The sequence below is a fragment of the Hemicordylus capensis genome, chromosome 6, assembly GCF_027244095.1.
Source record: "Hemicordylus capensis ecotype Gifberg chromosome 6, rHemCap1.1.pri, whole genome shotgun sequence".
Lineage (NCBI taxonomy): Eukaryota > Metazoa > Chordata > Lepidosauria > Squamata > Cordylidae > Hemicordylus > Hemicordylus capensis.
Genome location: NC_069662.1, coordinates 106,681,923 through 106,709,228, shown reverse-complemented (window position 1 = coordinate 106,709,228; position 27,306 = coordinate 106,681,923). Strand labels below are relative to the sequence as shown.

Sequence of the window (27,306 nt, the reverse complement as noted above, 5' to 3'; positions counted from 1 at the left end):
TTCTGCAGTTAAGGCAGCAATATTCCTTGCCCAGAAACAAAATAATTGTTTTTAAAAAATTCTAAATACTTTACATTCAGCTTGCTTTTTGCACTATAAAATGTAAACTATTTATGTATAACTTTTAGTATCTTTAGTTTCAATTCAATCAGGGTTCAGTAGTTGGAAAAACAATTCCAAAAGGAGCAGTTTATATTTGCCACATGGAGTTTCAGAAGTTTTTTTTTTATTTTTAAATCCTGCAACTTCCCCATTTGCAGAGGAATCTCTCTCAGCTCTTCTGGGAATTCCCAGCTTTCACACATACTTTCATATTGATCGAAGTGACTGGGTTCTTGTATACAGACCTCCTTTTTATGGCATCCCATAAGTCAAGAGCCAGATACAGCAAGTCTTTGATTTAAAAAATGGAAGATTAAGGGGGACAGAAAGATAGAATGCATCCCTTAGTCTAATTACATGCTTTTCAGTTTTACCATACATGAATGTGTTATGATCTCAGCACTTAAGTGACTTCAAAATCAGTGAAGCTTTTCTTGATCAGCAGTGCAGGGGAAGTCCAATGAGAAGCAACAACCTTACAGATCCAGCTTAAAGCGATTATTTCCCTTCTAAAAGCTCATTGCTCCTCTCCATTAATTGAATCCACTCCATCTATCGGTGCCTTTCACTACAGTTCAGAAAACCATGTATAAGCATCAAGAGAATCCTTTATATGAAAGATAACTTCAGTGCCTATACTAAAGTTTAAATATTTGGCATGGAAAGGTGGAAAAGAAATAACCACTTCAAACAGACATTCATCTCAAGAGATTGAGCAAATTAAGATGCCATCTCTGTACATCAGGGCCACTCATTGAAGTTGCAAGTCTTTCAGATTAAAAATGCAATTCACATTAATTAAATTACTTATTTTAAATGCAAGTACAAGGCTGTGTACAATTATATACCACTTCCCCTCATATTCTGCCCCCTCACTGTTATGTAAATACCTATTGTGTTATGCATAACAAGGTCTAAGAAGCAACATGAAATTTCAGCCTCTGGTTCCTATGGTTTTCAAACCAGAAACATATTTCCAGGAAGCAGAACTATGCACTAGATAACAGTCATTTGTATGTTGTAATTGTGGATTCAGCCTTTGCCAAGAATACATAGTTCATGTAAGTGAGAATCACCACGCACACAAATACATGTAACAACTTATAAAAAGCATTTCCAAACAAAAATAATTTATTTAAGAATATGACAAATTTAGTTAGTATATTGTTAAGCGAGTCTGTATTTTGGAGAGTGTTACTTATCCAGGACTTGTAACCAAAGAAACAACCCTGAGAAACACATCAGAACTATGAAGCCACATGAGAAATGGTTTCTTCCGATTTGTTATTACACAGGTAGTTGGTTCTATCAGCTAAAGTCTAGTGACTTGGATTTATTTTATGCATATTGGGTTTTGTTCTATTACTCCGCAAGAGATTGTACTCCCTAGAGTCAGCTATGTTCATTGGTCAGAATAAATTCCAGCATCTGACACCGTTTCCATTAATCACAGACAAGCCAGGATACGTGAGCAAGATGAGAGATATAAAACAATATCTGGTGAATGGTATGCACATTATTTATGTATGCCATTCACTTGCACAGTAGAAAGCATCCTTTCTTCTTCCTCCAAGATAAAATTCTCCAGTATATGAAAACGGGGGGGAAAGCAACACAAAAATATTTAAACTGCAATGCTAGGAAGGGAAGATGGCATTTCTTCCCCTCTCATAGTACACAACTGACATCATTGTACAGGAACACTGCATACACACAGCTCCATGGCAAGCCTCCATGACTGTTTAAGAACAAGCCTCTATACAGATGTTACTTTTCCTTATTCATGTCTCTACAGTAAAAACTGGGAAGCAAGGACAAAATGGCAGAAGGCAAGAATCTATAACAGCAGAGGGAGACAAAGAGCAAAACTCAGAGCTGGCCCACCACTGTGTTGTCAGGCTCTAACTAGACCTTTTTAATGCTACAAACACTACTATCCTGTTGTTTTCTCCCTTCATGTTAAGAAGCCCATGGAGTGTAAAGTAATGCTGGAAATCTGCTTATCTACTCATCATGAAGGCATCCACTCTGCTTTGAAGTTGTTCAACATGTTACTATTAAACTTCAAGAGAAAACTAACTAATTGGTAATACAGCATAAGGAGCCAGGCGCTTAACAATTATTTGAATGTTGAGAGGTACGTTGAATACTTTGTAATCCATGTACATGTTTTGGACACTTTATGCGGACATCTTATGAATGCAATAATTAGTTATAGAAAGGTAATTCATTTAGAATGTTACAGTTCTATCTGCTTATTTAAGGCGTCTGGAGGTTTCTACATCAAAGCAAAGATAGCAGCCAATACCCAGACTAGTTTTGTGCCTGCGGAAGTGTTTGTCATGCAAGGGGAAAGGGGTGATTTTTCAGCAACCTCCCCTTCCCTCTGCAGCCATTTATGGTACCCAAAAATATGTCCTCAAGGGCTCCATAACACACACCTGAAAATATATCCCTGACGGCTGCAGACAGAAGGAGAAATTGCCATTCCCCCTTGCACAACGAAAAACTCTCTTCCATGAGTGCAAGGTTAGTCTTGATGTTGGCCAAGGGTTTAGAAAGTGTAAAGCAAAGATTTTGGTAACAGGCAGATAGGCACCCAAATGGTCACTGCATTTTGGTTAGGTAATCTCAAAACAGGTAGCAGTGTGTGCAGAATGCTATTCACTAACCATTTATGAATCAATTGCCATAAGTTTTCAAAAGATTCTGTTTCTACCACCTCAAAATCTTTATCATAAGACTAATAAGGGCACACAGTCTAAACAAGGAATCATAGTAATTTGGCTTATTATACAAAGTCACAATCATTTTGTTTACTTGCATTTCCTTCCCAATACATACCACACATTATGAAAGACCAGTAAATGCTTCAGAAGTGGAGGCAAAAAACCTAAATCACATTCTAATGTGTCTTTACCCAAGAAGCCTAAGGAGGAGAGGTGGGGAGGAAGAGGCTATTCTCACAGCATGTAGAAGTATCTGAAGACTGTATTAATAAAGCAGTTCTTCACATAATTTACGGCAATGCACAGCTTTTGTTTTACTTTACAGTTTAATGCACTCGTAAATTTGCAGGTGTCCAATCAAAAGGCTGAGGACTCACTTTGATTCCTGTATATTGGTCTTACATCACATGCCAGCCAGTTTGATTTCAGTGGAAGTGCTTACAAATTTAGACAGCAGTCAAAGATAAGGTCCAGCTTGGGTTACCACACTCATCTTCCTCCTCCTCCTTCTCCACTATTGTCCTCTAACACATACAAGAGCCTCGTCAGAGCTACATCAAGTTCCTCCTAAAAGTTCCTTAGCTCTTATGCAGGCAATTTTGGTTATACTGATCTAAGTTGTTGTCTGGAAAGATTACATGAGACACTTTAGCTTTCATTTCCCAGAACACTGTATCACTAGGTTTTGGAGGACTTGGGAAGACCCAAGAATTATCTTCCAGAGAGCTTTTTCCATAAGAGTGATGTTCCTGAAATGGAGGGTCACAGATTGGGAGTCTCTCCTCAGTACATGATTGGGAAGACACTGCACTGCAGAAACCATGGTCACTTGGTGTAAGGAGCCTCTCTTTGCACACTACTCCAGGAGCAGCTAACTGTAGATTTGTGATGTCCCTTTCCAGGTCTTCAATACACTGAACAGGCGCATGAGATGACACTGCAGAAAGCACAGCAAGTTAAGAACATTTGGTTAACACAGAAGGCATTCAAAACCATAATGCATTTCTTGTATTTTGATTTAATGCAACCATTAAATCTGTCCATTCATATGGCTCAATTCTTTTCCAAGAACCTAAGCACCCCATCCTTAACTCTTCAAAAGGGTTTATCCCCTTATATAAGGGATATTGGCAAACTTCCCCCAATAATGAAGATGGATTTCTGGGGGAAGAATAGAATGGAAGTCAAGAATAGTCTTTAAAAAAAAGTTCTCATGCTCCTTATTCCTGCATACGAAACAGGATGATAAACCTATCCTCCATGAATTTTGTTCCTTCCCTCCACTATAATTGCCTGTTTATTCCTGTGTCATTCTTTCTATTTAACCACTTACCAATCCATAAGAGGATTCATCCTCTTATTCCATGAAGCCAGGTTACTCAAGACTCTAGTGAGGAATGTTGTCAAATGCTCTTGGGAAGCCAAATACATAATGTCTATCAGATCACCCCCTAGATATTCTAGTTGACACTCTCAAAATGCTCCAAAAAGTTCATCAGACAGACTTCCCTTTGGGGAAGTCAGCCGAGTCTACTTCAGCAAGTCTAGCTGTTCTATTCACTTAATAATTCTATATTTAATAATGATTTCCACCAATTACCTATATCAGACATTAACTATTACATCCGTAGAAAGTTTATCTTATCACTCTGACAGCATGCAACTGTTCATTATATGTTTACCTGGTGTACAACTTTCACATACATTCAACATAAAGCACGTGAAAGTTTAAGTTATGATCTACATATGAGTTATCTACTATACTCTACAAAGTACCACCATCTGTGTAGGACTTTCATGTTGTGTGGAGCAACTCCTACGATTAATAATCAATTATATAAAATGTTAAGAAAAATGCAGCTAGATGCACTTTTTAATTCTTAAGATCATTGCTTGTAGAGGCATGCATTTGAAAAATGAGATGTTTTTTGGTGCTTTTTCTAATATGAAGTAGTTGTGGTAAAAAAGGTCAGATACAAGTAAATTTAACACCTCTGCCTTGTACAAATAAGCAACACTTGACTGAGGAAAAAAGCCACAAGGGAAGAGAATACAGCATTTTTTTTTAAAAGCCCACATCAGCAACACCTCTGTGTGTGAAGTTGACCAGTACAAGACAAAAGTCAAGACAGAAAATAGGGAGGTTGGAACTATAACAATTGAGTTTATTGGTAAAATTGTTGAGGTCTTGATAAGATACTATTTTGGAGAGTAGCTAGCTATCGTACAGCTTCAGTCAGAGATTTGTATGCTTAGGACCTCATCTTGCAAACTCTGACTTGCCTTTCTTAGTTGCAGATGGAATCAGTTTCAGTTTTCTCAGCACTTCAGCTTGCACTTCAGTCACCAGATGCAGATTAGACATTTCCCTCTTCAATTCCCAGTATACTTGCTGAATGTTTTCACTGAAACACATTTCAAAGTTAAATTTAGTTCCTTACATGTCTCAGTTCCTAGAATGTCTATGATTTTACAGCAACGATAATTAAGTTCAAATAGCTAGTACTGGAACTTGCCACAAAAAGTCATCATTTCGACATATACAATAGTAAGAGCACAGTTCTTATGAGGTCACCCTCAGGCACTTGAAAAGTTATTTTTTCAAGTGCCAAGCTATTTCCATAAAGCACAGGATGTATAGAGCATTTTTAATTGTAGTGACTGCCACTCAGTGGTTAAGACTAGAGGCAAAAAATATAAAATCTTAAATGCCTTAATGAATTGACAAAGGTTCACTAATTCAGGGATTCCCAACCTTTTAAAACAAGTGTACACCTTCTGTTGCAAACCTTCAGCTCAGGTACCCCATAGAGATCGTGTGTGTCTCCGCATGCGCTCGCACGTGTACGAGCGCACACACACTCTCTCATAATGTTACAATTATTGAGACTAAGTTATTCCTGAGTACTTGGATTGAAATTAATAGGACAACTGAACTTGTCCCATTGGTTTCAATAAGAGTGATTATGAGAAATTTAGTCTGGATGAAAGCCCGCAACAGAGTAGCTTGTCTCATTACTGTAACGTGAGAGAGAGAGAATGAGAATGTATATGTATGCATGTATATAGAGGGAGATAAAATGTGCACACACATATATACATACACACACACACAAGTGTTGCAGTTCAGTAGACAGACTACTCCAATGGCTTACATCCACACTAAAGTACTCATAAGCAGTCTTACTGAAAAGGGACAAGTTCACTTGTCCCATTAATTTCAACAGGAGTACTTCATGATAATTTTCTGAAGCCAGTCAGGCTGAGGGGAGGGGTCTGCACACAGGCAGCCATTTATGAGCAGAGGAGGGACTTCACTCTAATGCCAAGTACCACCCCTGTTGGGAAACCCTGCACTAGTCTAACAGCAGCCAGTCAGATTCCTCTAGGCACTCTAACAGGGATGACAGTGTCCTTCCTCTGACGTTTGGCCCCTGCATCTAGTTTTCACAAGTATAATGCTTCTGCACACATGGGGGCTCTACCTAACCATCACCATTCAATTTAAAACTGAGTTGTCTGTAAATTTGTTTCATACTTTTTGAAAATCTACACTAACAGTCTTCAGTACAATTCGTGGGAGGGAGTGTCACATGTTCATTATGCATTGCAAAAAGCACATTCTTTTGTCTGTCTTTTCCTGCTCCACTGGTTACCCCAACTTCTAAAACTGAAGGAGAACATTTGCATTTGCACATCATTCACCTCTATCACGTTCTGTTCATCTTCCCCCCCGCCCGCGACCCCAACAGACTCAACACACCTTAGGCTTTCCTTGTTGGGCAAAGGCTCTAGTTCAAAATCTCACCTGAGCACTATGCTACTAACAGATGGCCTTAGACAAACCATTACATCTCTCAGCCCTCCCCACTCTGCAGTATGGGAGTAATTATGCTACAGGCCTACACTGTAGGACTGTTGTATGGATTACTAAAGTAATACATAGGAAGTACTTTGAACACTTGAAATGTGCTCCATAAATCTATGTATTGTTATACTCCAACAACTTTAAAGATAGCAGGATAAACAAATCTTACTCTTATTGAATGCAATTACATAGTGTTTGGCCTTTTAAAAGAAAAATGCATTTATAAGCTGAAGGGGAACCTAGTTTTTGTGCAAATGCAAGTATTCAGTGCTCTGGTGGCGAAACATAGACCAGCACCTAGCCTGGTCTTGAGATAAAGTCTCATTCTGAGCATACCTACAGAACCTGTTCCCATGTAACAATGAAGAGCTGCTACACATAGTACCAAAAAGTTGATTTTGTTTGTGACACACTCACAGTTTGGCTTTCCAAGATGCAAAACTTTGGTTTTAGATTTGCATCACACCCAGTTTCTTCCCAAAAGGATCCAAAACAATGACCCAGGGCTTAGAGACAAGTGCACAGGATCTACAAAACCTCAGAGAAGGGTTTCAAAGCAAAGTAAATGTTGCTGGATATATATTTTTTAGTTGTTTGCACAGAAGCTCACAATTATCAATATTTCTCCTGACTAGTTTGTTTTCCTTTTAAGACTGCATTTCCCCTTTTCTTCAGTTATGTTTTAGTAAATATATATTTGTTTTAATCACTTATTAATTATTAGAAGCAAAAGAATTCACTACAGTGTTGTGAAAACTATGAAGTCATTTTACCAACACAAATGCATGGCACTATTCACAAGAGTAGCCGTTTATGTAACATTTCATATTCCAACAAGCTCTTGTTACTGACAAACAAAATATTTCACAATAATATTAGGCAAGTTAATATTGACATTTATACTGAACCAAATGGTACTGGTTGTAACACATATCTCAGAGAACGTCCTCTAGATTTGGAAGTAGCTATGGACTTGTTTCCACAATCAACAAAATACTCAATTTCACAGTCAACTATTTACAAAAAATAGTTGATTTCACAAAACAGTTAATTTATATACTTATAAATTATGTAAGTATATAAATTATATAATTATATACTTATATAATATACGTATATAATTTCTATAATATAATTTATATTATTATATTTATATACTTGATATACTGGTAGCTCTCTGCTACGACAGAGCTGCTTTTAAAAATAACTTCCTCTAAGTGTGAAGGGCTGATATCATTGCTTCTTAAATAGCTACCTGAATATTGCTTGGGAGAAACCAGATCAAGTGTTAGCTAACTAATTAGGCTGAATAACTAAAATTAAAGGCTATAATGTATCAGTTATCAATAAGGCCCAGTTAAAAGAATAACTGCAATATACTCCCTTACATGTCTGCTTCCTTCACTTTCTCAAATACCAACTATAAATTATTTATTCTAACCAATCCTACTCCTTCCTCATGTGAAAAACACAAAAAATACGTATCTGAGTACAAACAGGTCTGTGTAAACCGCCCTGAGCCATTTTTGGAAAGGCAGTATAGAAATCGAATAAACAAACATAGACAAATGTGTACATTGCCTGATCTTCTTTCTCAGCAAGCTAAGTTTTAATGCTTCTGAAACATACATTGCATAGATGAAAGGAGGTGGTCACTGACTGGACCATATGCTCGGCTTCCTTGTTGCTCACAATGCAGTGTGCTCAACCCTCATCTTGCCAGGACAATGTTAGTGGGAACAGCCGATTGCCAACACAGACTGTGGACATTTGTGCTCTGCAGCATCACTCAGTGCACAGATTTATATTGCTTTTTCCATGCAGAACTAGCTAGTGGTGCTGGGTAAGAAGTAGCTGGTATAAAGAAAGAGACTCTTGCAGCATTTCAAATAAGGGACTTTCAATACTACATCACATAAAATCTTATAAAATAACAAGCTGGTAATCAAGCAAGAGGTAAGTTAGCATAGGGCTCCTTGAATCTTCTTTCAACATGCCTAGAGTTTGATGCTGCAGGGGCTAGGATTCAGAAAAAAACTTTTCTTCCTCTGAAGCTCCAAACTATCACCAAGGTGGTCTAGAATAGGGATTCTCAATGTTGGGTCCCCAGATGTTATTGGACTTCAACTCCAATAATCCCCAGCCCCAGTGGCCTTTGGTTGGGAATTATGGGAGTTGAAGTCCAACAACATCTTGGGACCTAACTTTGAGAATCCCTGGTCTAGAACTACCTTAACTCTGACAGGTTTTATGAAACACCTCTCAATAAACTAGTTCTTAAGTTCCATCAGTTGACTGCAAGAGGAAATCAATGGCTGAATGCTTAGCATAGTCCTACCATTAGAGATGTGCATGAACCAAGGTTGATGCACATCCCTTCCCGCCACAAAAGGTCTCAACCTACAAGTACTTGGGAGGGAAGAGGAGATCATTTGTAATGGCCACTCTCTGAAATCTAAAACATGCTTTTCTTCAACTCCAAATTCTACAGAGCTTGACCATATTAATACAGTAAGCCACAGAATTATGCATCAATTCTTCTGTATTACATCTTAGTATTAATATACCACTTTTAAATACCACCAACTTTAAAAGGGGGGGGGGGAATAAATGAGAACATGAAAATAAGGAATGAGATAATGGTTCCCTAGCCAAGGGGCCTCACAGTCTTAGAAGATACAAAAAGGAGACACCAACAGCAGTCACTGTAGGGAAGTCATGTTGGGTTGATTAGGGACAATTGCTATCCTGCTGCTAATTATAAGAGAGTCACCACTTAAATAAAATATAGCTCAGCTCATTCTACAGATTGCCTACAAAGATTAGTATCACTGCCTATTATCCTAAAGTATTATTCATGCTGATGTATATATTTTATATACAGCAGCCTATTTCCACACTGACCTTTACCCATAATGGTAAGCAAAACAGTATAATTAGCAGAAGAGTCAGTGAACATAGTGTCATCAATAATAAGCAACAAACATACAGCGGCCAACGATACAAAAACAACTAGTAACCAGCAAAGCAATCCATGTACCATAATTCAATCTATTCCAAAAAGTCCACTGAATCAACAACACATGAGCACAGAGCAGGGCCTCTACAAATGATTTTAGAAGTAGGTAGGCAGGTAGGTAACACCACATCAATCTGACGTAGCACTTAAGTGTGTTCAACTAACAGCAGGGAGATCTTGGTTCAAATTCCCACTCAGCCATGAAGCTCACTGGGTGATCTTGGGCCAGTCGCCCTTTCTTACCTGGCAGGGATGCTGTGGGGACAGCATCCATGTATGTTGCCCAGAGCTTCTTTGAAGAAGGGCAGGATATAAATGTGAATATGGGAGGTGGTCTTAGCCTTCATCAAAAGCAGCATTTTGATTTGGGCCTGGGAACCACAAGAAACTGGCTCAAAGTAGATGCATATGCTCCGAGCAACCTGCCAAAGTTAGCACCCTGGCAGCCACATTCAGGACCAGTTGAAGATCCCAAAAACAAAAAACCAGTTCCACATCAGACTCTCCAAGACACCAAGGCTAATTCTTTTCCAGTGTAGTCCCTATTCCCAGGGAGTGCTTTCTTTGGAGTCAAGTAATCCAGAATAGGGTCAGCCACAGGGACTTGTTTGCATATCAGTTCCATAACAAACCTGAAAAAAGTTCATGGGTTCTTCATACCTATGAATGTTGTGCTGCTGGCTATACTCTCCATTTATTAACATTCCTTCCTTGGACTCAGCCTGAAAAGACACAAGTAAACATCTTATCACTTATTTTTGAAATACATGGTTTTACTTGCATAGTTATGCTTTTTCAAGGTTAAGAACAAATCAAAGCTGTCCTCTTGATCTGAAGTCTGGGCACAGGCATAATAATGTATTATGACTAATAAGGGAGAGGGCAGAAAGTTATATTGCATGGGACTAGCATTTTGAAAAATAGGAAACTTTCCAAATGACTGCAGCAATCAACCAACTTCTTCTTGATTTCTATTTTTAACATAAGTGAGGACATTTTATTAGAACCTAGTCTTGAGTTTCATGTGTACAGCCCCTCACAGAGTGGAGGAAGAGGACTATGCCCTATCTTTTCCCATTTCCCAGTATCTGCCTCATCTCTAAGTCTACCTGAATCTAGGCACTGAGGCCTATGCATATCAAGTCCAAGTTGAGAAGGCCTGACCTGAACAATCTATACTCCTTACCCCTAATTATATGGAGTAATTACTGTTTCTTAGCTCCCATTTCAACATGGTAACCAATATACAGATGTCAATGGGACTTGAGTCAATGTAGGCATGCTAGGAGTGGGCACAGAGGCAGTAGCACAAACCTAGTCCACAAGCCCACACAATCGCCACACTATTGGAACCAGATCTCAATAAATATAGTTCATTAGATCTCTTCAAGGAATATATTGGCTTAATGTGTAGAATATACAGGCCAAAATATGTATACAAAAACCAGCAACTTGTACTTTTATTCATTTTCATCAGCTTGCTCCCCTGCACCAATTGTTTCCAAATTTCACTATACAATGAGATATCCTAGAAATCAGAAGTTCTGACTACATTTAAAATTTTAGTATAACTCTACAATGAATCACAGTGATTCTTAACAAATGAACAAGTCATACCACTTCTTACAGTTGGGAGTTTCCTCAAGTGAAATAGCATGATTACTCAACACACACACACACACACACACACACACACACACACACACACACCCCTACCTTCTACAATAAAACTGGAAGAAAGCCTTATTCATAAATAACCACACTGAAATAAGGGATTCCCAAACAAGTGTCATAAGTTACATGCTCAGTTCAGCACATCTTAAGCTCTGGTTAAAATGATGCCAATTTTCTCTGCAGTTAATATGACTAGCATCAATTCAAGCGATCATCTTGCATTTGGCACCATCTAGTGGAGCTTACCGAAATCTTCATACTAGGAAAAACAATTAGTTTCTGCTATCTATTTAGCACACCAAAGGGCAGATAATTAGTCAGCTGTAGTGTACTTAAATGATTAAGTTTCAGCAACCTTTATTTATGATCTATCTATCTATCTATCAAATTTGTACACCGCCCCAAACTTTCATCTCTGGGCAGTTAACAAAAGCATAAAACCAGTTAAAAATATATACAAAAAACTTAAAACAATTTAAAAATTTAAAAATAAGCCAGAGATTAAAACCTAAAAATTTTAGGAAGCTGAGAAAGCTTGGGCGAAAAGAATTAGCTGAATATAGCTGTAAAAGTTGCCAGTAAAGCTTTTGCCAAGAAAAACAACTGAACTATCTTAAACTACCAAGATTTTGTCAACTGAGGGATACAGTCTTAATTCCTTCATGTAAGTCATTAATAACCTAAGTAGAGTTTCATTCGGGAAAGAATGCCACAATGCTATTTTACCTTGGAATGAGGCTTTAAAAGCAACTGAGGATTCTGTTAAGACAACTATAACGTGTACAGTTGTCAAAATATGGGGATGTCACAAGGATTAAAGTCAAAAGTCTTAAAGTGGGAGAAAAAGTATATCCACCACATTCCCCCATGCACTGCAGAAAACCAATAGCCCTATCAACAAAGAAGCCATGGTTGCTTTGCACATTTCATGGCAAACCCCTTTTGGAAAGGAGAGGTCATTCAAAAGCAATTTATTATTTTAAAATAGAGGGCTGCCATTGAAACATCCTACTGGGCACACGAAAGCTTTGCATATGCTTAAAGCAGCTCTTTGGATCCTGGCCAGTATTGTATTCCAATAACTTCCCAGAAACAGAAATTATATTATTCAGAATATAAACACTATATTCAGTATATCAGCACTCAGTTTTACAAGTCTGTTTAATTTTATCATGTCACACAACCCTCCCTATCAGAATCCATAATGCAGTAGTACCTTTTGTATAGATTTTTGTAGTTCTTTTCTAAGATCGTTACATTCTTCCCTCAGCTTCTCTAAATCCTGCTCCAAACTATGCACCTTTAGGGCATTATTCAACTGGTCTATTTCCCAGTTAGAAGGGTTACAATTCAAACTCTTCATCACTGCAGAGAAATAAGGGGAAAAAACTGATTACTCAGTCAGAATGTATTCCAACACTAAGGTTCATGGACTTTTATAGAAGCAGTTTACCAATTAGTAAAGTGGCCCATGCCATTCCATAACAATGTACTCAGTTGTATATTTCACAGATGGCCGGGGGGAGGGGGGGCTTCAAGTTATCACATATTCATTGCCCAAAACCAGCTCCCACAAATACTTTCAATAGTTTATCCATCCACCATCAGAAGTTATTTTTTTAAAAAGAACAGCTATGTTCTTTTTTAAAAAGAACCTAACCATGTTCTATATTTAAAAAAGAAAAGAAAAGCGCCCGGGGGCACTTCTAAAGTTAAAACTTCATACATGATATTGCACATGTATGAAGACACGTATATTTTGCAATATGCAACTGGCTGCATAACTGTCTTTTTACATTTAATACATGCAAGTGGAAGCAGAAAAAGATATTTGTTTCCAAATTGAGCTTAATAATTAAAAAAAGTAATTTATATAGCTATTCATTGCAGAATAGTAACATCTTCAAAATCAAATGTATATCTGCACATACAAAATGAGTGACCTTAGAATTTAAACCTAATAAGCAGCCCAGGGCAAAGGTAGTATGTAGGTCATGTAAGAATTATCTTGCTAAATCAAGACCAAAGTTCATCTAGCACAGCACTGTTTCTAGCAGTGGCCAACCAGATAAACTTTTCTAGCAGAATATTATGATCAATCTGTGTTGTTTCTCCCCAATACCACTGCCTTGAACGATGGAAGTTCCACTGAGCTATCAGTGCTAAAGGCCATTGATAAATCCATCAGTTCATGAATTTGGATCCTAGTCTTAAAGCTACCTAAACTAGTATTCATCATCTTGTGGCAGCAAGCTGTACTTTATTATTCCTAGAGATTTTGTCTTTATCATTATCCAACTATATCTTCATCTAGTCAACATAACTGAAATTACCCCCTTTCCCCATTTTCTATTTTAAGTCACCAAGTTTTATCTTTATGTGCAAAGACCAATCGAGAGAGTGGGGAAAAGAGGGCATACCATTTCTAGTACAACCTTCTATTCCATTTATGAATGTGGTATATTTAGGGATAACTCTCTCATTCACCATTCCACTCAGTTTCAGATACACTGAGCATAGCTTTCAGCATCAGTTATATTGCCAGACAGCCCCCACTCAATTTTTGAAATTAACTGGCATGTTGAGCAAGGCTACTACATAGGCCAGACTGATGCTAGAAGTGTCAGCTCTCATCTTCAGCCAGAAATTAGATCACGTTGCCAAGGAATTGTGAATCTGGGAAAGACCAAGACCACGATCAGCAAGCACTCCTACATTCTAATTGAGGCGTAAACGAGGATGCTGGGTCAATAGCAATATCTCAGCAGAGCAACTGACCACACTTTAAATCAATCAGAACTTCTATTCCAGACATAATAGAGTTCTTCTGCTCTGTATATCTTCTGGACAGCCTGTTCCATAATCCCTCAAAACATCAACCTATACAACAGGGTTCTCAAACAGATGCTGTTAGACTTCAACTCCCATAATCTCCAGGAACAATGGCCAAAGGCCACTGCAGCTGGGGATTATGGGAGCTGCAGACCAACAATATCCGGGGATCCAAGTTTGAGAACCTCTGCTATACAATCTTCCTACTTTGGGAACCTCCAGGTTCCAGACTTAGGGGATGTGATTTCTTTGCTCTCCTTTTCCTTGTTCTTCCCTTCTTTTGCCTTGAACCCCAGGGTTTAGACCTCTAGCAAACGCTAGAACAAGATCTCCAGAGCCAGCACAAAATTGAGAGTGTGAAATTCTGAACACGGGACTGAAGAGAACTCTCCACCCAGTAGTGCCTCAGGAACCTCCCAGTCTGCTTCATGCTTAAACCGTGCTCAAAAGATGAATGGCTTACAAGGCATACAATGCTCCTTGGTAGCTGGAGTGAAGGGACACACCATGCTTCAACCATGAGCTGAAATCACAGAACCTTGGGTTCTGACACAGGCATGCTTGCCAAGAAAGGCTGCATGAGACTGCCATAGAACTCTCTTGCTCCTAGAGATAAACATCACAGAAACTATGATGGGTTTGAAGTGAAGAAAAACTGCCCAAGACTTCCATGAAGCCCCTTGAGGAATGCTAGCCTTAAGAACAAAAGAACCGCCCTGCTGGATCAGGCCCAAGGCCTATCTAGTCCAGCATCCTGTTTCATTCACACAGTGGCCCACCAGATGCCTCTGAGAAGCCCAAAGGCAAGAGGTGAGAGCATGCCCTCTCTCTTGCTGTTGCTCCCCTGAAACTGGTATTTTCAGAAATCTTGCCTCTGAGGCAGGAGGTGGCCTATAGCAACCAGACTAGTAGCCAATGATAGACCATGTATATGCCTAAGCCCTCTAAAAACATCCAAGCTATTGGCCATCACCACATCCCATGGCAGAAAATTCCATAGATTAATTATGTGATGTGTGGAAAAAGTACATCCTTTTGTCAGTCCTAAATTTCCTGGCCTTCAGATTCATGGGATGACTCCAGGTTCCAGTGTTGTGAGAGAAGGAGAAAAGTTTATCTCTGTCCACTCTCTCTACTCCATACATAATTTTATACACCTCAATCATGTCTCCCCATAGTCACCTCTTTTCCAAACTAAAAAGCCCCAGGTGCTGTAGCCTTGCCTCATAGGGAAGGTGATCAAGGCCCCCGATCATATTGGTTGCCCTCTTCTGTACCTTTTCCAGTTCTACAATGTCCTCCTTAAGATAAGGTGAACAGAACTGTACACAGTACTCCAAATGTGGCCACACCATAGATTTATATAAGGGCATTATAGTATTAGCATTTTTATTTTCAATCCCCTTCCTGATGATCCGATGCCTGGAATTTGTCTTTTTCACAGCTGTTGTGCACTGAGTCAACACTTGCAAAGAGCTGTCCACCACAACTCCAAGACCTCTCTCCTGGTCAGTCCCTGACAGCTCATATCCCATCAGTATATACGTGAAATTGCCGCCTCCCCCCCCCCCAAAAAAAACCAAACACAAAACGTCACTTTACACTTGCTGACTCTGAACTGCCTTTGCCATTTTGTCACCCACTCACCCAGTTTGGAGAGATCCTGTTGAAGCTCCTCACAATTTCACTACCCTAAAAAGTTCAGTGTCATCTGCAAATCTGGCCCCTTTGCTAGTTACCCCAACTTCTAGATCATTTATAAACAAGTTAAAGAGCACTGGTCCCAATACAGATCCCTGGGGGACCCCATTTCTTACATCCTCACCCCCGCTCTTCACTCTGGAACCTGGATGCTGGCACGTGGTGTGAATCAATCCTGATCAGAACCCAGGGCCAATCCAACAACTTTGGACATGTGGATCAAGATGCCTACCTACACAGGGAGCCTTGCAGCTTCCTTGCCGGACAGTGAAAGACATAACTGTGGTGCGGAACCCCACAGATACCCAGTTCCCTTCACTCTCAATGAAGCAAACTACAGATTTAGAATGACTCTCCCACACCCTTTTGCTCACTTCTCACTATACATAGGGTATACATTAAGTTCTCTATCACCAAGTCCTCCTCCACTTCACTCTGAACAGCCTTCAATCTCACTGCCACAATCAATTTAAGCACTCTGTTTTTAGCATTGTGCTCTATAAAATAAACTTTATTTCTTTTCAGAAGTCCTTGTCCCTGAACTGTTTGTCCATCTGGGGTACTCTAAAGTGATGGTCCAGTGTCCAGGCCAGATCTGAAGTAACTCATTTGCAGGTTTTATGTAGCAATTCTGGACTCACTTTACCAGGCAGGTGGCTGCCTGCTTCCCCAACTAGTCAAGTTGGATGCAGAATGGAAAGGGTTCCCCTAGCATTTGAGGAATTCCTTCTGCTTCAAAGTAAAAGCATTCAAGGTAAAATAACTCTCCTGGAAACCCTAAGCACAAGCAAATGACATACAATCATTATTATTAATTCTCATAGACATGCCTGTCCTGGATGTGTGGGGATGCGTCCCGGCACTCAGCGGACTGGCTGGGTGGCAGAGGCTCATGTGCAGCAGGAAATGGCAACGGGCCAGCAGCAGAACCAGGGGGCCCTATGTGGCTGCCGAGGTCAGGCTAGGCCACCAGGAAGAGGAGGCGGCGGCAGGAGCAAACGGACCAGCAAGCTGGCCAGAACCACAAGCAGGGAGCAGGGGAAGAAGCAATTCAGGCGGGCATCAAAGACACCTGGGGGAATAGTCAGGGAGAAGGGGCTGAAGGAGCGGGGGGAATAGTCAGGGAGACCTAGGGGTGCAGATGCTATGCGCCTGGTCAGCTAGTTGCATTTAAAGCTGTAATTCCATGTGGGACTTCTAAGTAAGCATGCAACAGGATTGTGCTGCAATTCATCCATCTTAGCTTGAAGGCTTCTCCCATTACCTTGCATATGTATGCAACTCTCTTTTAAAATGTCTTCTTTTTGGCACAGAGTTCTTCCGACGATACTTTAGTCCTTTTATTAGCAGACTTTAGAATGTGTGCTTGGTATCAGTTTCTAGATCTTTCAAGTTAAGGATAGGATTAGGCCAGCCAGTCCACTAGGCAGACCTAGGCCACCAATTCTTGTAGGACACCACCACTGTCTCCTTGAATAGCTGCCCTCTGCATGGTGGCTGAGGCGGGGAGGAAAGAGATTATATCTTTTGGAAATCTGTAAGACTGCCACCCCACTGCCCAGCTCCACACACAGTCCATGCCTGCCACACACCCTGCCAGATCAGCCACATGAGTGGCAGGGGCAGAGTGCATGACAGGCGCAGAGTCCACATGGAACTGGGCAGTAGGGAAGCAGTGGCAGTTTGGCATATTTTAAGAGGTATAATCTTCTTTGAGCCAGCCAGCACCAGCTGCCAAGTATGACTCTGCCTCCCATTCAGTTCAGTTTATGTTACACTTTACTTAGGGTGCCAAAAACCCTAGGGCCTGCCCTGGATAGAACATTTTAGGTCCTCCAGATACAAGCTGTCCAAACTGCAGCATCAGTCATCTTATTTGCCCCATATTCAATGCTATAGTCTACTCAAGAAGAATTTGCTTTTGAGCTGCATGGAGAGTATGCTTTCCACTCGGGTCCCAGAGCAAGCCATCACCCATGTCAGGGATTAGGCACAATGGCTTGGTGGGAAGGACACTTGTACATGTTTGAGTAACTCCGACAGGTGCAGAGACACCATGGCAGTCTCCCAGTCTGTTTCCAAGGACCTCAAAGTGGTGTACATGGTTATGTGTATCTTCACAACAACACTGTGTGGTAGGTTAGGCTGAGAGATAAGTGCCTGGCCCAGAGTCACCAAGTGATTTTCATGGCTGAATGGGAATTTGAACAGGTCCTCCTCATCCTAGTCCACTACATCATCCTCTAACCACTACACCACACTGAGAAGAGAACGCTGAATGTTCTTCCATTAAATGCCCTTCCTGAACTGATAAGACGTAGAATCTATTTTCACAAAATAATTTGCCCTTAACTATGTATCTAGTTAAACCAGAAGCAAATAAATACAAATTTTCTTCTCCAAAAATAATGCTGAGCTGCAGAGAATCTGCACAGAAAAGGCTGGTAATAAACAACCATAGCAAAAGTGACGTTGGCAGGAAATACAATGATACTACCTTTTGCTTCTGTACAGTACACTATAATTAGATCCTGTTATACAAATAGAATGCATTAGCAGAAGCCAGATAGTAGGCCACAGAATTCTGCATAATCCAGTGCAATGCTGTAATCACATATATATTTACACTCAACAACAAACAATGTGCACCTTGTTGAGTTTCCGCTTCAGTTCTTAGCTGTAGGATCTCCACTTCTTTAGACTGCAACTGCTCATTTAACAATTTCAAGGATTCACTGCTCTCTTTCATCTAATTTGGGGAAGGAACACACTGTCAGGGCTTTGTCTGCCTAGCTTGCCACTCATAAACAAAGTCCACACATCCCTGCATTCTTAGAGACTGCATGCATGTCTAATCTAGTCCTTCACGTAGAGAAGCTTCACTGTTCATTTGTGTGTGATTAAAGCATTAAGTTGTCAAAGTCAAAATCAGATAAAGATGTCCTACTCTGCACACCTTATGAAAGTTGGTGTTTTGTTCTGAAAGGACACAATACCAAATCCTGTGGTAAGTGGGCAAGGCTTTAAACTTGAGCTCAGCTACAGGCTTTCTAGAATAATATCTAGTTTGTTTAGCATTGTTTGTCTTATCTGTTAGATGTCTTCCAAATGGTCTGCAAGAACAAAGTTGTACTGCATAGAAAGAAACTGCTTATTTAAAATTGCCACTTGCTGCATACTGAATCTCTGGAAGGCATCTGTAATCTGAAACCTGTGTATCAGGTGTTATCTAATCAGTAGAGCTTACAGCTTTTTACTTTGTTTGTTTTAAAGTGCTGCAAATTTATCAAGCAAGAACAAACAGCAAGAATTTTATTTGTTCTCTGAAAAAAAGCATGTAAATAAAACCCTCTCCTATACTGGGCATGATCCCAGCCACACAACTATTTTTTTTAAGTCCGACTGATTTCAGTAGGAAAGATCTAAATCAGGGATGCTCAACTTTGGCCCTTCTGCAGATGTCGGCCTACAACTCCTATAATCCCTGGCTATTGGCCATTGTTGCTGGGGATTTTGGGAGTTGTAGTCCAAAAACATCTGGGGGGCCTAAGTTGAGCAGGCCTGATCTAAATACATGTTTAGCTCATCCATTTAAGTCAACATTTTTAATGACTCCATCAGTTGATCCAATGACATGTCTTGCTTGCTCTCTTTCACACTGCAATGTATTTAAGTGCACTACATTTCTTCTCTTATTACAGAAACATACCATTTTATCCAGTTGAATTTGCAGATTATCTCGTTTAATACAAGCCTCTCGATATCCTTGGTAAGCTTTGTTAACCTGCTCACGACCTATAGAGCTTGCAGATCCTTCCCAATGGGCACCAAGAAGCTAAAAAATTAGAGTGAGGTTTGAAGATTATATTTTCACTTACTTTATTATTCAAATACTACCTACTATTTTTCAAATACCATCATGATGTAATATTAAAGCTAAATATTCACCAAAATTAACTTTGACACATTGACCGGGTTTAGTCATAACACGAACAGGTTTGTTTAGCTAAAACCATGGTTTGGCATTATGTCTGAGCCCAAATCTGTTTACAAACTGTTGTTCGTTTAAAACCAACAAACCAAGATATGAAACTATACCTTGAAGTTAGCTTGCAAAGGACAATTTGTACTAACTGTGTTTTAACATTACGACTAAATTCACGTATCATTTGAAAACCACAATTAAGGTCAACCAAAAGCTACAACCAAAAGCTACTTCACCATGGAAGCAGAAGTGAACTTAATAAAGTGAGTCTTGAGCAAATAGAAAACCAAAGCAGACAAGCAACCAAGTTCCTCTTTATCTTTCACATTATGTCTCAAACCAGCCATTATTGCATAGCCAGCAACCTTAGTTTATAATATTATAGGTTGTTGTATCAAAGAGAGCAAATCCTGCCTAAGTATAATGGAAATCAATGAGTCAACTTGAACAGGATTCATTTTCTTTGGATACTACACAATAAGGCTATTCACATGAGCAGCCCTACAACTGGGGTAGGGCTGCTTGTGTGAAGTGATGGAATCAGGGCCCCGCCGGGTAGCTTGAGGTTTCCCCCAGGCTTTTACCATGGCAGAAAGGCACAAGCGAGCCCTTCTCCCTGTCCCGTCATGTGTGCGCTCAAGCTGCCTGCAGAGCTGAGTGGCTAGAATGCTCAGATGAGAAGGAATCCTTCAATGCACCATGCTCCTGGCACGGTGCACTGAGAGATGCCAGAGGACTTCGGCAGAGCAAACTGGGGAGGATGATCATGTGCAAGGAGGCAGGCAGGAGCCCTAATTCCCACTCATCCTCCCCAGAGAGGCCATGTGCATACTGCACATGACCATACTGCATTTTTTGAAAAAGAGCGCTCCTTCCTTTAATATATAATTACCCTATTTATTGTTAAGAACATGAACTAGTTAAAAGAATAGAAAAAGTATTTTCAGAACTTCAATCAATTACAGCGCTTACCAATAAAAATTGAGCTAACTCATTCAGCAGGAAAACACATTTCTGTAACATTATTTTAAAAGGCTACTTACCTTTTCTTCTAACAATCTTACTCTTTTCTTTAAGAGAGAATTCTCTCTTTCTGTCTCTTTCAGTCGTTTTTTAATATCTTCATAAGCAGTGACAAGTGCAAAATGAGAAGCAACGGACTCTTCACCTGTATACACTGGAATAGGAATTTCTCCATCTCTTTTATGATGGGTGTCTGCTTTTTCATGGTTCAAAATGTCAATGTCATCTTCAGCTAATTCATCCATGACACCTGAACAAAATTTAGAATATTAAGCACCTCAAATATATATTACAAGAACTTAAATTTTTTAATACTTGAGTTCAATATAATAGTGCATTTGTTAGATTTTCATTGATATCTCAAACTATTACCCCAAACTAAATATAGTATTTTTGTAGTAAAATGTTGCTGAGAAGAAAAGCTATCACTGAGACACACTTCAGAGTTCCACATAGAACATTAGAATGTATTTTAAAGATCGCTCCAGATGTGTATCTACAGGTGAAACTCAGAAAATTAGAATATCGTGCAAAAGTCCATTAATTTCAGTAATGCAAATTAAAAGGTGAAACTGATATACGAGACAGACGCATTACATGCAAAGCGAGATAAGTCAAGCCTTAATTTGTTATAATTGTGATGATCATGGTGTACAGCTCATGAAAACCCCAAATCCACAATCTCAGAAAATTAGAATATTACATGGAACCAAGAAGACAAAGATTGAAGAATAGAACAGTATCGGACCTCCGAAAAGTATACAGTGTACTGTGCTTGATTGGCCAGCAAACTCGCCTGACCTGACCCCATAGAGAATCTATGGGGCATTGCCAAGAGAAGGATGAGAGACATGAGACCAAACAATACAGAAGAGCTGAAGGCCGCTAATGAAGCATCCTGGTCTTCCATAACACCTCATCAGTGCCACAGGCTGATAGCATCCATGCCACGCCGCATTGAGGCAGTAATTGCTGCAAAAGGGGCCCAAACCAAGTACTGAATACATATGCATGCTTATACTTTTCAGAGGTCCGATATTGTTCTATTCTTCAATCCTTGTCTTCTTGGTTCCATGTAATATTGTGGTTTTCTGGGATTGTGGATTTGGGGTTTTCATGAGCTGTACGCCATGATCATCACAATTATAACAAATTAAGGCTTGACTTATCTCGCTTTGCATGTAATGCGTCTGTCTCATATATCAGTTTCACCTTTTAATTTGCATTACTGAAATTAATGGACTTTTGCACGATATTCTAATTTTCCGAGTTTCACCTGTAACATATTTCCACAATTTCTTTCCCCACGTTCCCCTGTGTCTAAAGCAGAGGTCATGCTTGGCTCCTGGCACAGATCACGGTCACGCTCAACCACCAGGCACAGCATGAGCTGATGGCTCAGAGCAGCGACCACACCACCCAGGACACACTAAAGAGGATGGGGGGGGGTGTCCAGGGGGTGTGGAGGCCCTAGACTTTGGCCCAGAAGCCTAGGAATAAGAGTGCCTCTAGGTATGTTCTCACTATGGTAGGATTTCAACAAAAACCCCAATGAAGTAAATCGTTCTTGGGAGATGGGCTCCTTAATGAATCAAGGCCTGACCACAACAATCTCCAGTTCCAGCAATGGAATATTTACAGCTATCTTCAATTATTACAAATTCAATTTCAGAGATACAGAAAGACAAGAGCTGAGATAACTTGTGTGTATTCTTTTGTGCCAGATATTCTCAACCTAAATATCTCTCTAACCCCCTGTTCACATTGCAAATACATATTTAAAAGCTTAATCTTCACTGTTCACAGAAAACCTGCACAAATGTCATCACACAATTGGTTGCAGTTTCCCATGCTTGTAACTATGGGAAAACAATCCTCGCATTTGTGGGGCATTTACAAGTCATGAAGCAATTCACAATAACTAGCACCACCTCTCATTTTGAAACCACTGACCTGGCCATTCACAGGTAACACGGAAATTTCTGGGAAAGGAAAGAGAAAAGCCTAGTTCTCTCAAACTGCAGACAGAGGGACATATCTGTGCCAGGACTGCAGGCTGATGGCTAACATGACCAAACACTTCTCCATATAAGGAAAAATCCTGCATACAGAAGTTAAGTGTAACAAGGAAAGAGCTAGGCTAGAACATTTCTCCATAGATTTGTTTTGTTTTATGAGAAATATAGAAAAAACCTATATTGTGTCTTTTTACTGAATCTGATCATTGGTCCATTCGGTTCAGCATTGATTAGCAGCATCTCTCCAGGGTCTCAGAGAGAGAGAGAGAGAGAGTCTTTGCCAACACAACCTAAAGCCCATTCACACATTATCCTCAACACTCAGAAGCAAGAGGTGAGGGCATGCCCCTCCTCTGATGTTGCTCCCCTGCAACTGGTATTTAGAGACATCTTGCCTCTGAGGCTGGTGGCCAATTGCCACCAGACTAGTAGCCAATGATAGAGCTGTTCTCCATAAGTTTGTCTAAGCCCCTTTAAAAGCCATCCAAGCTAGCAGCCATTACCACATCCCATGGCAAAGAATTCCAGAGATTAATTATGCACTATGTAAAAAACAAACAAACACCATCCTCCTTTTGTTGGTCCTAAATTTCCTGACTTTCAGTTTCATGGGATGCCCCCTGTTTCTAGTGTTGTGAGAGAGGAAAAAATGTTTTTCTCTGTCCACTCTCTCTACTCCATGCATAATTTTATACACCTTGATCATGTCTCCCCATTGTTGCCTCTTTGGAAAAGAGCCCCCGAGACTGTAGCCTTGCCTCAAAAGGAAAGTACTCCAGGCCCCCAGATCATCTTAATTGCCCTCTTCTGCACCTTTTCTAGTTCTACAATGTCCTCTTTAAAGAGATGGTGGTCAGAACTGTATGCAATACTCCAAATGTGGCACCACAGATTTGTATAAAGCCATTATAATATTAGCATTTTTAAAATAGTCAGTCCCCTTCCTGATTATTCCTAGCATGGAATTGGCCTTTTTCACAGCTGCCACGCATTGAGTTGACACTTTCAAAGAGCTGTCCATCACGACCCCAAGATCTCAATCCCGGTCAGTCACTGATAGCTCAGAACCCATCTGAGCAGATCTGTACACAGGCACAGTCATTCATATGTTCTGCAGGTGCAGAAGTACACTTCTAAACCCCTACAGCATAATGTCCGAATCTGGCTCTACAGCCGCAACATCTGAGCCCGACCTGCAGCCTCAAGTGACACACGGTTTGGTTCTGTTGGTTTGTGAGAAGCAGGCCAAAGAGATGAAAGCCGCACAGGCCCAAGCATTCAAGACTCGGCCAACCGGAGCTCGGGCAAAAACCCAAGCGGTGGGGAGAGCACCGGAGGCCCTGTGCGCGCTGGAGAGTAAGTGGGACCGCGGCATCGAGGTGGCGAGTGGGGGGAGCCGAGCAGCTGGACAGGAACTGCATCAGCCCAGGCGCTTGACGGGCAGTGGGTTACCTGCAGCCAGGAAAGCTCCTCAGAAGGAGGGCGGGCCCTTTTTGTTTGGGTGGCCCAAGTCACTAGCGCGACGGGGCCACGGCCACTGAGGCAACCAGGAAAAGGGTCGCCAGACCACCGCAGCTTGTGGCCCTCCGTCTCCGCCTCACGGCGCTCATCGTTCTCCGCCCAGGCGGGCGCGGAAGCAGCAACACCGCGACAAGTCGCCGCGCCTGCGAGACACTTTGCTTTCCCTTTCACCTTTAACGCGCTACCGAGGAAGTCCGCCGCCTTCCGCCCTCTCTTCTCGCGGGACAACAACGCGGCATCCCGACATTCTTTCCTCCTCCAGACTGGAAATGGCCTCATCACTCGAGGAGCGAAGCGTGCCGGGAAATGAAGTCTCGCTTTCCTGGGAGGGAGGGGCCAGACACAGCACGTTGAGGAGTTGTCGGCATCTTGCTGCTGAGGCTGTTGCCTGCAAGGTCTGTTCCCAGCATGCACTGCAAAGAATTGACGAAACGTGTGGTGCGGTTCTGTTAGGGTGTCTGCGGTGCGGGGGGAGGGGATCCTTGCTCCGCCCCCACCACGCTGGGGGGGGAGGGGCCGGCGTACTGCGGCTGTTTCCGCCTTTTGACTAGAAGTGCGAGTTGCGGGCAGTTTTGTTTTCTCTTTGCCAAGTTTCCTTATTCAAGGTCAGCCCCGGCCACTGCTAAGAAAGAACACACTTCGCGTTCTGTCTGATACAGACAGAAGGACAGTGTAGCTAAGAAACATGGATGCCTCAGAAGTTTACTTCACTCTTTTCTTTACTTCACCTTTTTTACAATAGTGTCTGCCCACCACCCACTCCCCCATGCAAAGAAAGATGCTGCATTTCTGCAACTTTATTTATAAGTCACGTTTGTGAGGAGAAAGGTAAACTATAAAATATTTCTTCCGTGGAAAAGCTGTACCAACTTCAATAAATACGTCCTAGGATTTATTTATTTTTAAGCTTGAATGTAAGAGAAGGCGCTTAGAAATTTACTCGTGTATGAACATGCCTGAAATTGTAAGTTAAGGCACCCAACTCCACTCCTGCAATATATATAAGCAAGAAACATTCTGTAGTCTCAATGCTTGCTTAGCCTCTGTGCACCCACACTTCCTCTTTATCTCTCAGCCCCAGTTCTTGTCCTTGGGCCTGATTATACGCCTCACCAGGTACATTCTCCATGCCAAACTTAATACTGAAAGAGCAAATCTTGGTTTTTACAACAGAAAGAAGTTTGGGGCTTAATAATAATAATAGAATGTTGAAACAGCAGATGCTTTAAAATTTGTCTTCAATAACTCACTCGAACTTGATTACCATTTTAGGGGCATGTGTTTTCAAGAATGAGCAATGAGATGTGAAAGTATTGACTCTTTCCCATTCAAAACAATTATCCATCCATGCTATGCTGTACAATCTCTGAATGAGAAAACATTACAGGATTTAATATACTAAAGACTGCAATCCTGTTCCATTTTCTTAGGAGTAACACCCCATTACTCTTGGGAGTAAACAGACTTACTCTAGAGTAAACATGCCTCGGATTTAGCTGCCAAGGAAGGATCAAACTGTAAGATTATAGTCCTAAGGATATTCACATTGTTTCCTTAGAAATATGTCTTGTAGATTTCAGTGGAACTTATTTCTTGATAAGCATGCTGCTGCTTGGAGCTGCTGGAGAGAAGAGACAGCAACCTGGGGCTGCTCATAGCCCCCACACTTCCTACAACTGTCATCTGGTGCTGGGTTCTGCCTGGTGGCCATTTTCTTGAGAATAATTTTCACTTCTGCAGCTTTATTTATTTATTCGATTTCTATACCGCCCTTCCAAAAATGGCTCAGGGCAGTTTACACAGAGTAATAATAAATAAATAAGATTGATCCCTGTCCCCAAAGGACTCACAATCTAAAAAGAAACATAAGATAGACACCAGCAACAGTCACTGGAGGTACTGTGCTGGGGGTGGATAGGGCCAGTTACTCTCCCCCTGCTAAATGAAAGAATCATCACATTAAAAGGTGCCTCTTTGCCAAGTTAGCAGGGCTTTAAAAACCATCACCAGCAGCAGCCTTATTTAATGTAATTATATGCATGCAAACAGCTTTGACCTGAAAAAGTGGTATACAAACCAAATGAATGAATCAATATTAGCAATACAATGTTTACTATGTTACTCCTATGTTTACTCTGGAGTAAACCCCACAGAGTTTAAAGGGAGCTACTCACATGTAGGTTCTCATAGAACTGAAATTTGGAAATGTGTTCTATTAAAATCACTGGGACATCTCTAGTTCCAATTAAATATGTATAGAGTCAAGTTGTAAATTTGCTGAGTTGCTGTCCCTACAATGCAGCAAGGTCTACTACTACTGATATTTAATCATACATACAATGCCTATGCCTACGAAATTTTGGTAACAGAGCAAGTGTTTCCCCTCTACTTTACTCTCCCACCTCATCTTAGTGAGACAACTCTCATCCCATAGAAGTGATCGTACTCACATTACACTTGACGTTTCTACCAAATGTTCTCTTCCATGAAAATAATCAAGTACGGGTTCCTTCCTAGGTCTATAGCCCAAAATAACTGTTAAAATTAAAAATGTTGCACAAGGAAAAACACTAATTACAGACCAGTTCTGCTTGTACCTTTACTCCTCTATTTTGAAATTTATTTTTCAGTTTTTCCTCTTTTGTACATATGAAGAACACCACCTCTTTATCCGCCCACAGTCAACAGATTTGTTTAAAAATTCTTATTACCTGCAGCTCAAGCATCTAAAATTAGTATGTCCTGACCTAGTACCAAGCTTACACAGACTCAATAAAAGGTTTTCAATATGCAGATTTTTAGGTGTCAGGGTAAGCAGTTGTCTGTTGTAAGCA

The 27,306-nt window shown here is 40.6% G+C and overlaps 2 protein-coding genes across 19 annotated transcripts in view; one reads left to right on the top strand and one right to left on the bottom strand.

Moving 5' to 3' along the window:
• Positions 1–1,215: 1,215 nt before the first annotated feature.
• Positions 1,216–24,906, bottom strand: AZI2 (5-azacytidine induced 2). 2 transcript variants are annotated; one of them, XM_053264807.1, is made up of 8 exons: positions 24,644–24,906; positions 20,954–21,183; positions 19,635–19,760; positions 18,575–18,674; positions 12,609–12,757; positions 10,379–10,440; positions 5,115–5,236; positions 1,216–3,768 (listed from the first exon to the last, which is right to left on the bottom strand). In XM_053264807.1, exons 2-8 carry the CDS (start codon positions 21,176–21,178, stop codon positions 3,410–3,412), a joined length of 1,143 nt encoding a protein of 380 aa, XP_053120782.1. In that variant the 5' UTR covers positions 21,179–21,183; positions 24,644–24,906; the 3' UTR covers positions 1,216–3,409. The 2 variants fall into 2 exon arrangements, with proteins under 2 accessions (XP_053120782.1, XP_053120781.1); XM_053264806.1 differs by having other exon boundaries at positions 24,404–24,905.
• ZCWPW2 (zinc finger CW-type and PWWP domain containing 2) overlaps positions 24,780–27,306 on the top strand; it is a 76,237-nt gene continuing 73,710 nt past the window's right edge. For 6 of the 17 annotated variants that reach the window (XM_053264792.1, XM_053264795.1, XM_053264799.1 and 3 more), the window contains exons 1-2: positions 24,940–25,077; positions 25,215–25,300. Coding sequence is in view for 6 of the 17 variants with exons in the window: in XM_053264805.1 (XP_053120780.1) it covers positions 25,162–25,300 (139 nt within the window). In the remaining 11 variants the exon portion in view is untranslated. Of the gene's footprint in view, positions 24,868–24,935; positions 25,301–27,306 lie in introns of those variants that run through there. The other 11 variants (XM_053264790.1, XM_053264787.1, XM_053264800.1 and 8 more) reach the window with 10 other exon arrangements.

Bases quoted from the DNA above. Each gene is read 5' to 3' on its own strand.
- AZI2 (XM_053264807.1), bottom strand. From the start codon at position 21,178: ATGGATGAATTAGCTGAAGATGACATTGACATTTTGAACCATGAAAAA. The intron at 18,675-19,634 runs GTATGTTTCTGT...TCCCCAAATTAG, and splicing joins AAATTCAACTGGATAAAATG to ATGAAAGAGAGCAGTGAATC. The intron at 3,769-5,114 runs GCAAGTCAGAGT...TGCTTTCTGCAG, and splicing joins TCCATCTGCAACTAAGAAAG to TGTCATCTCATGCGCCTGTT.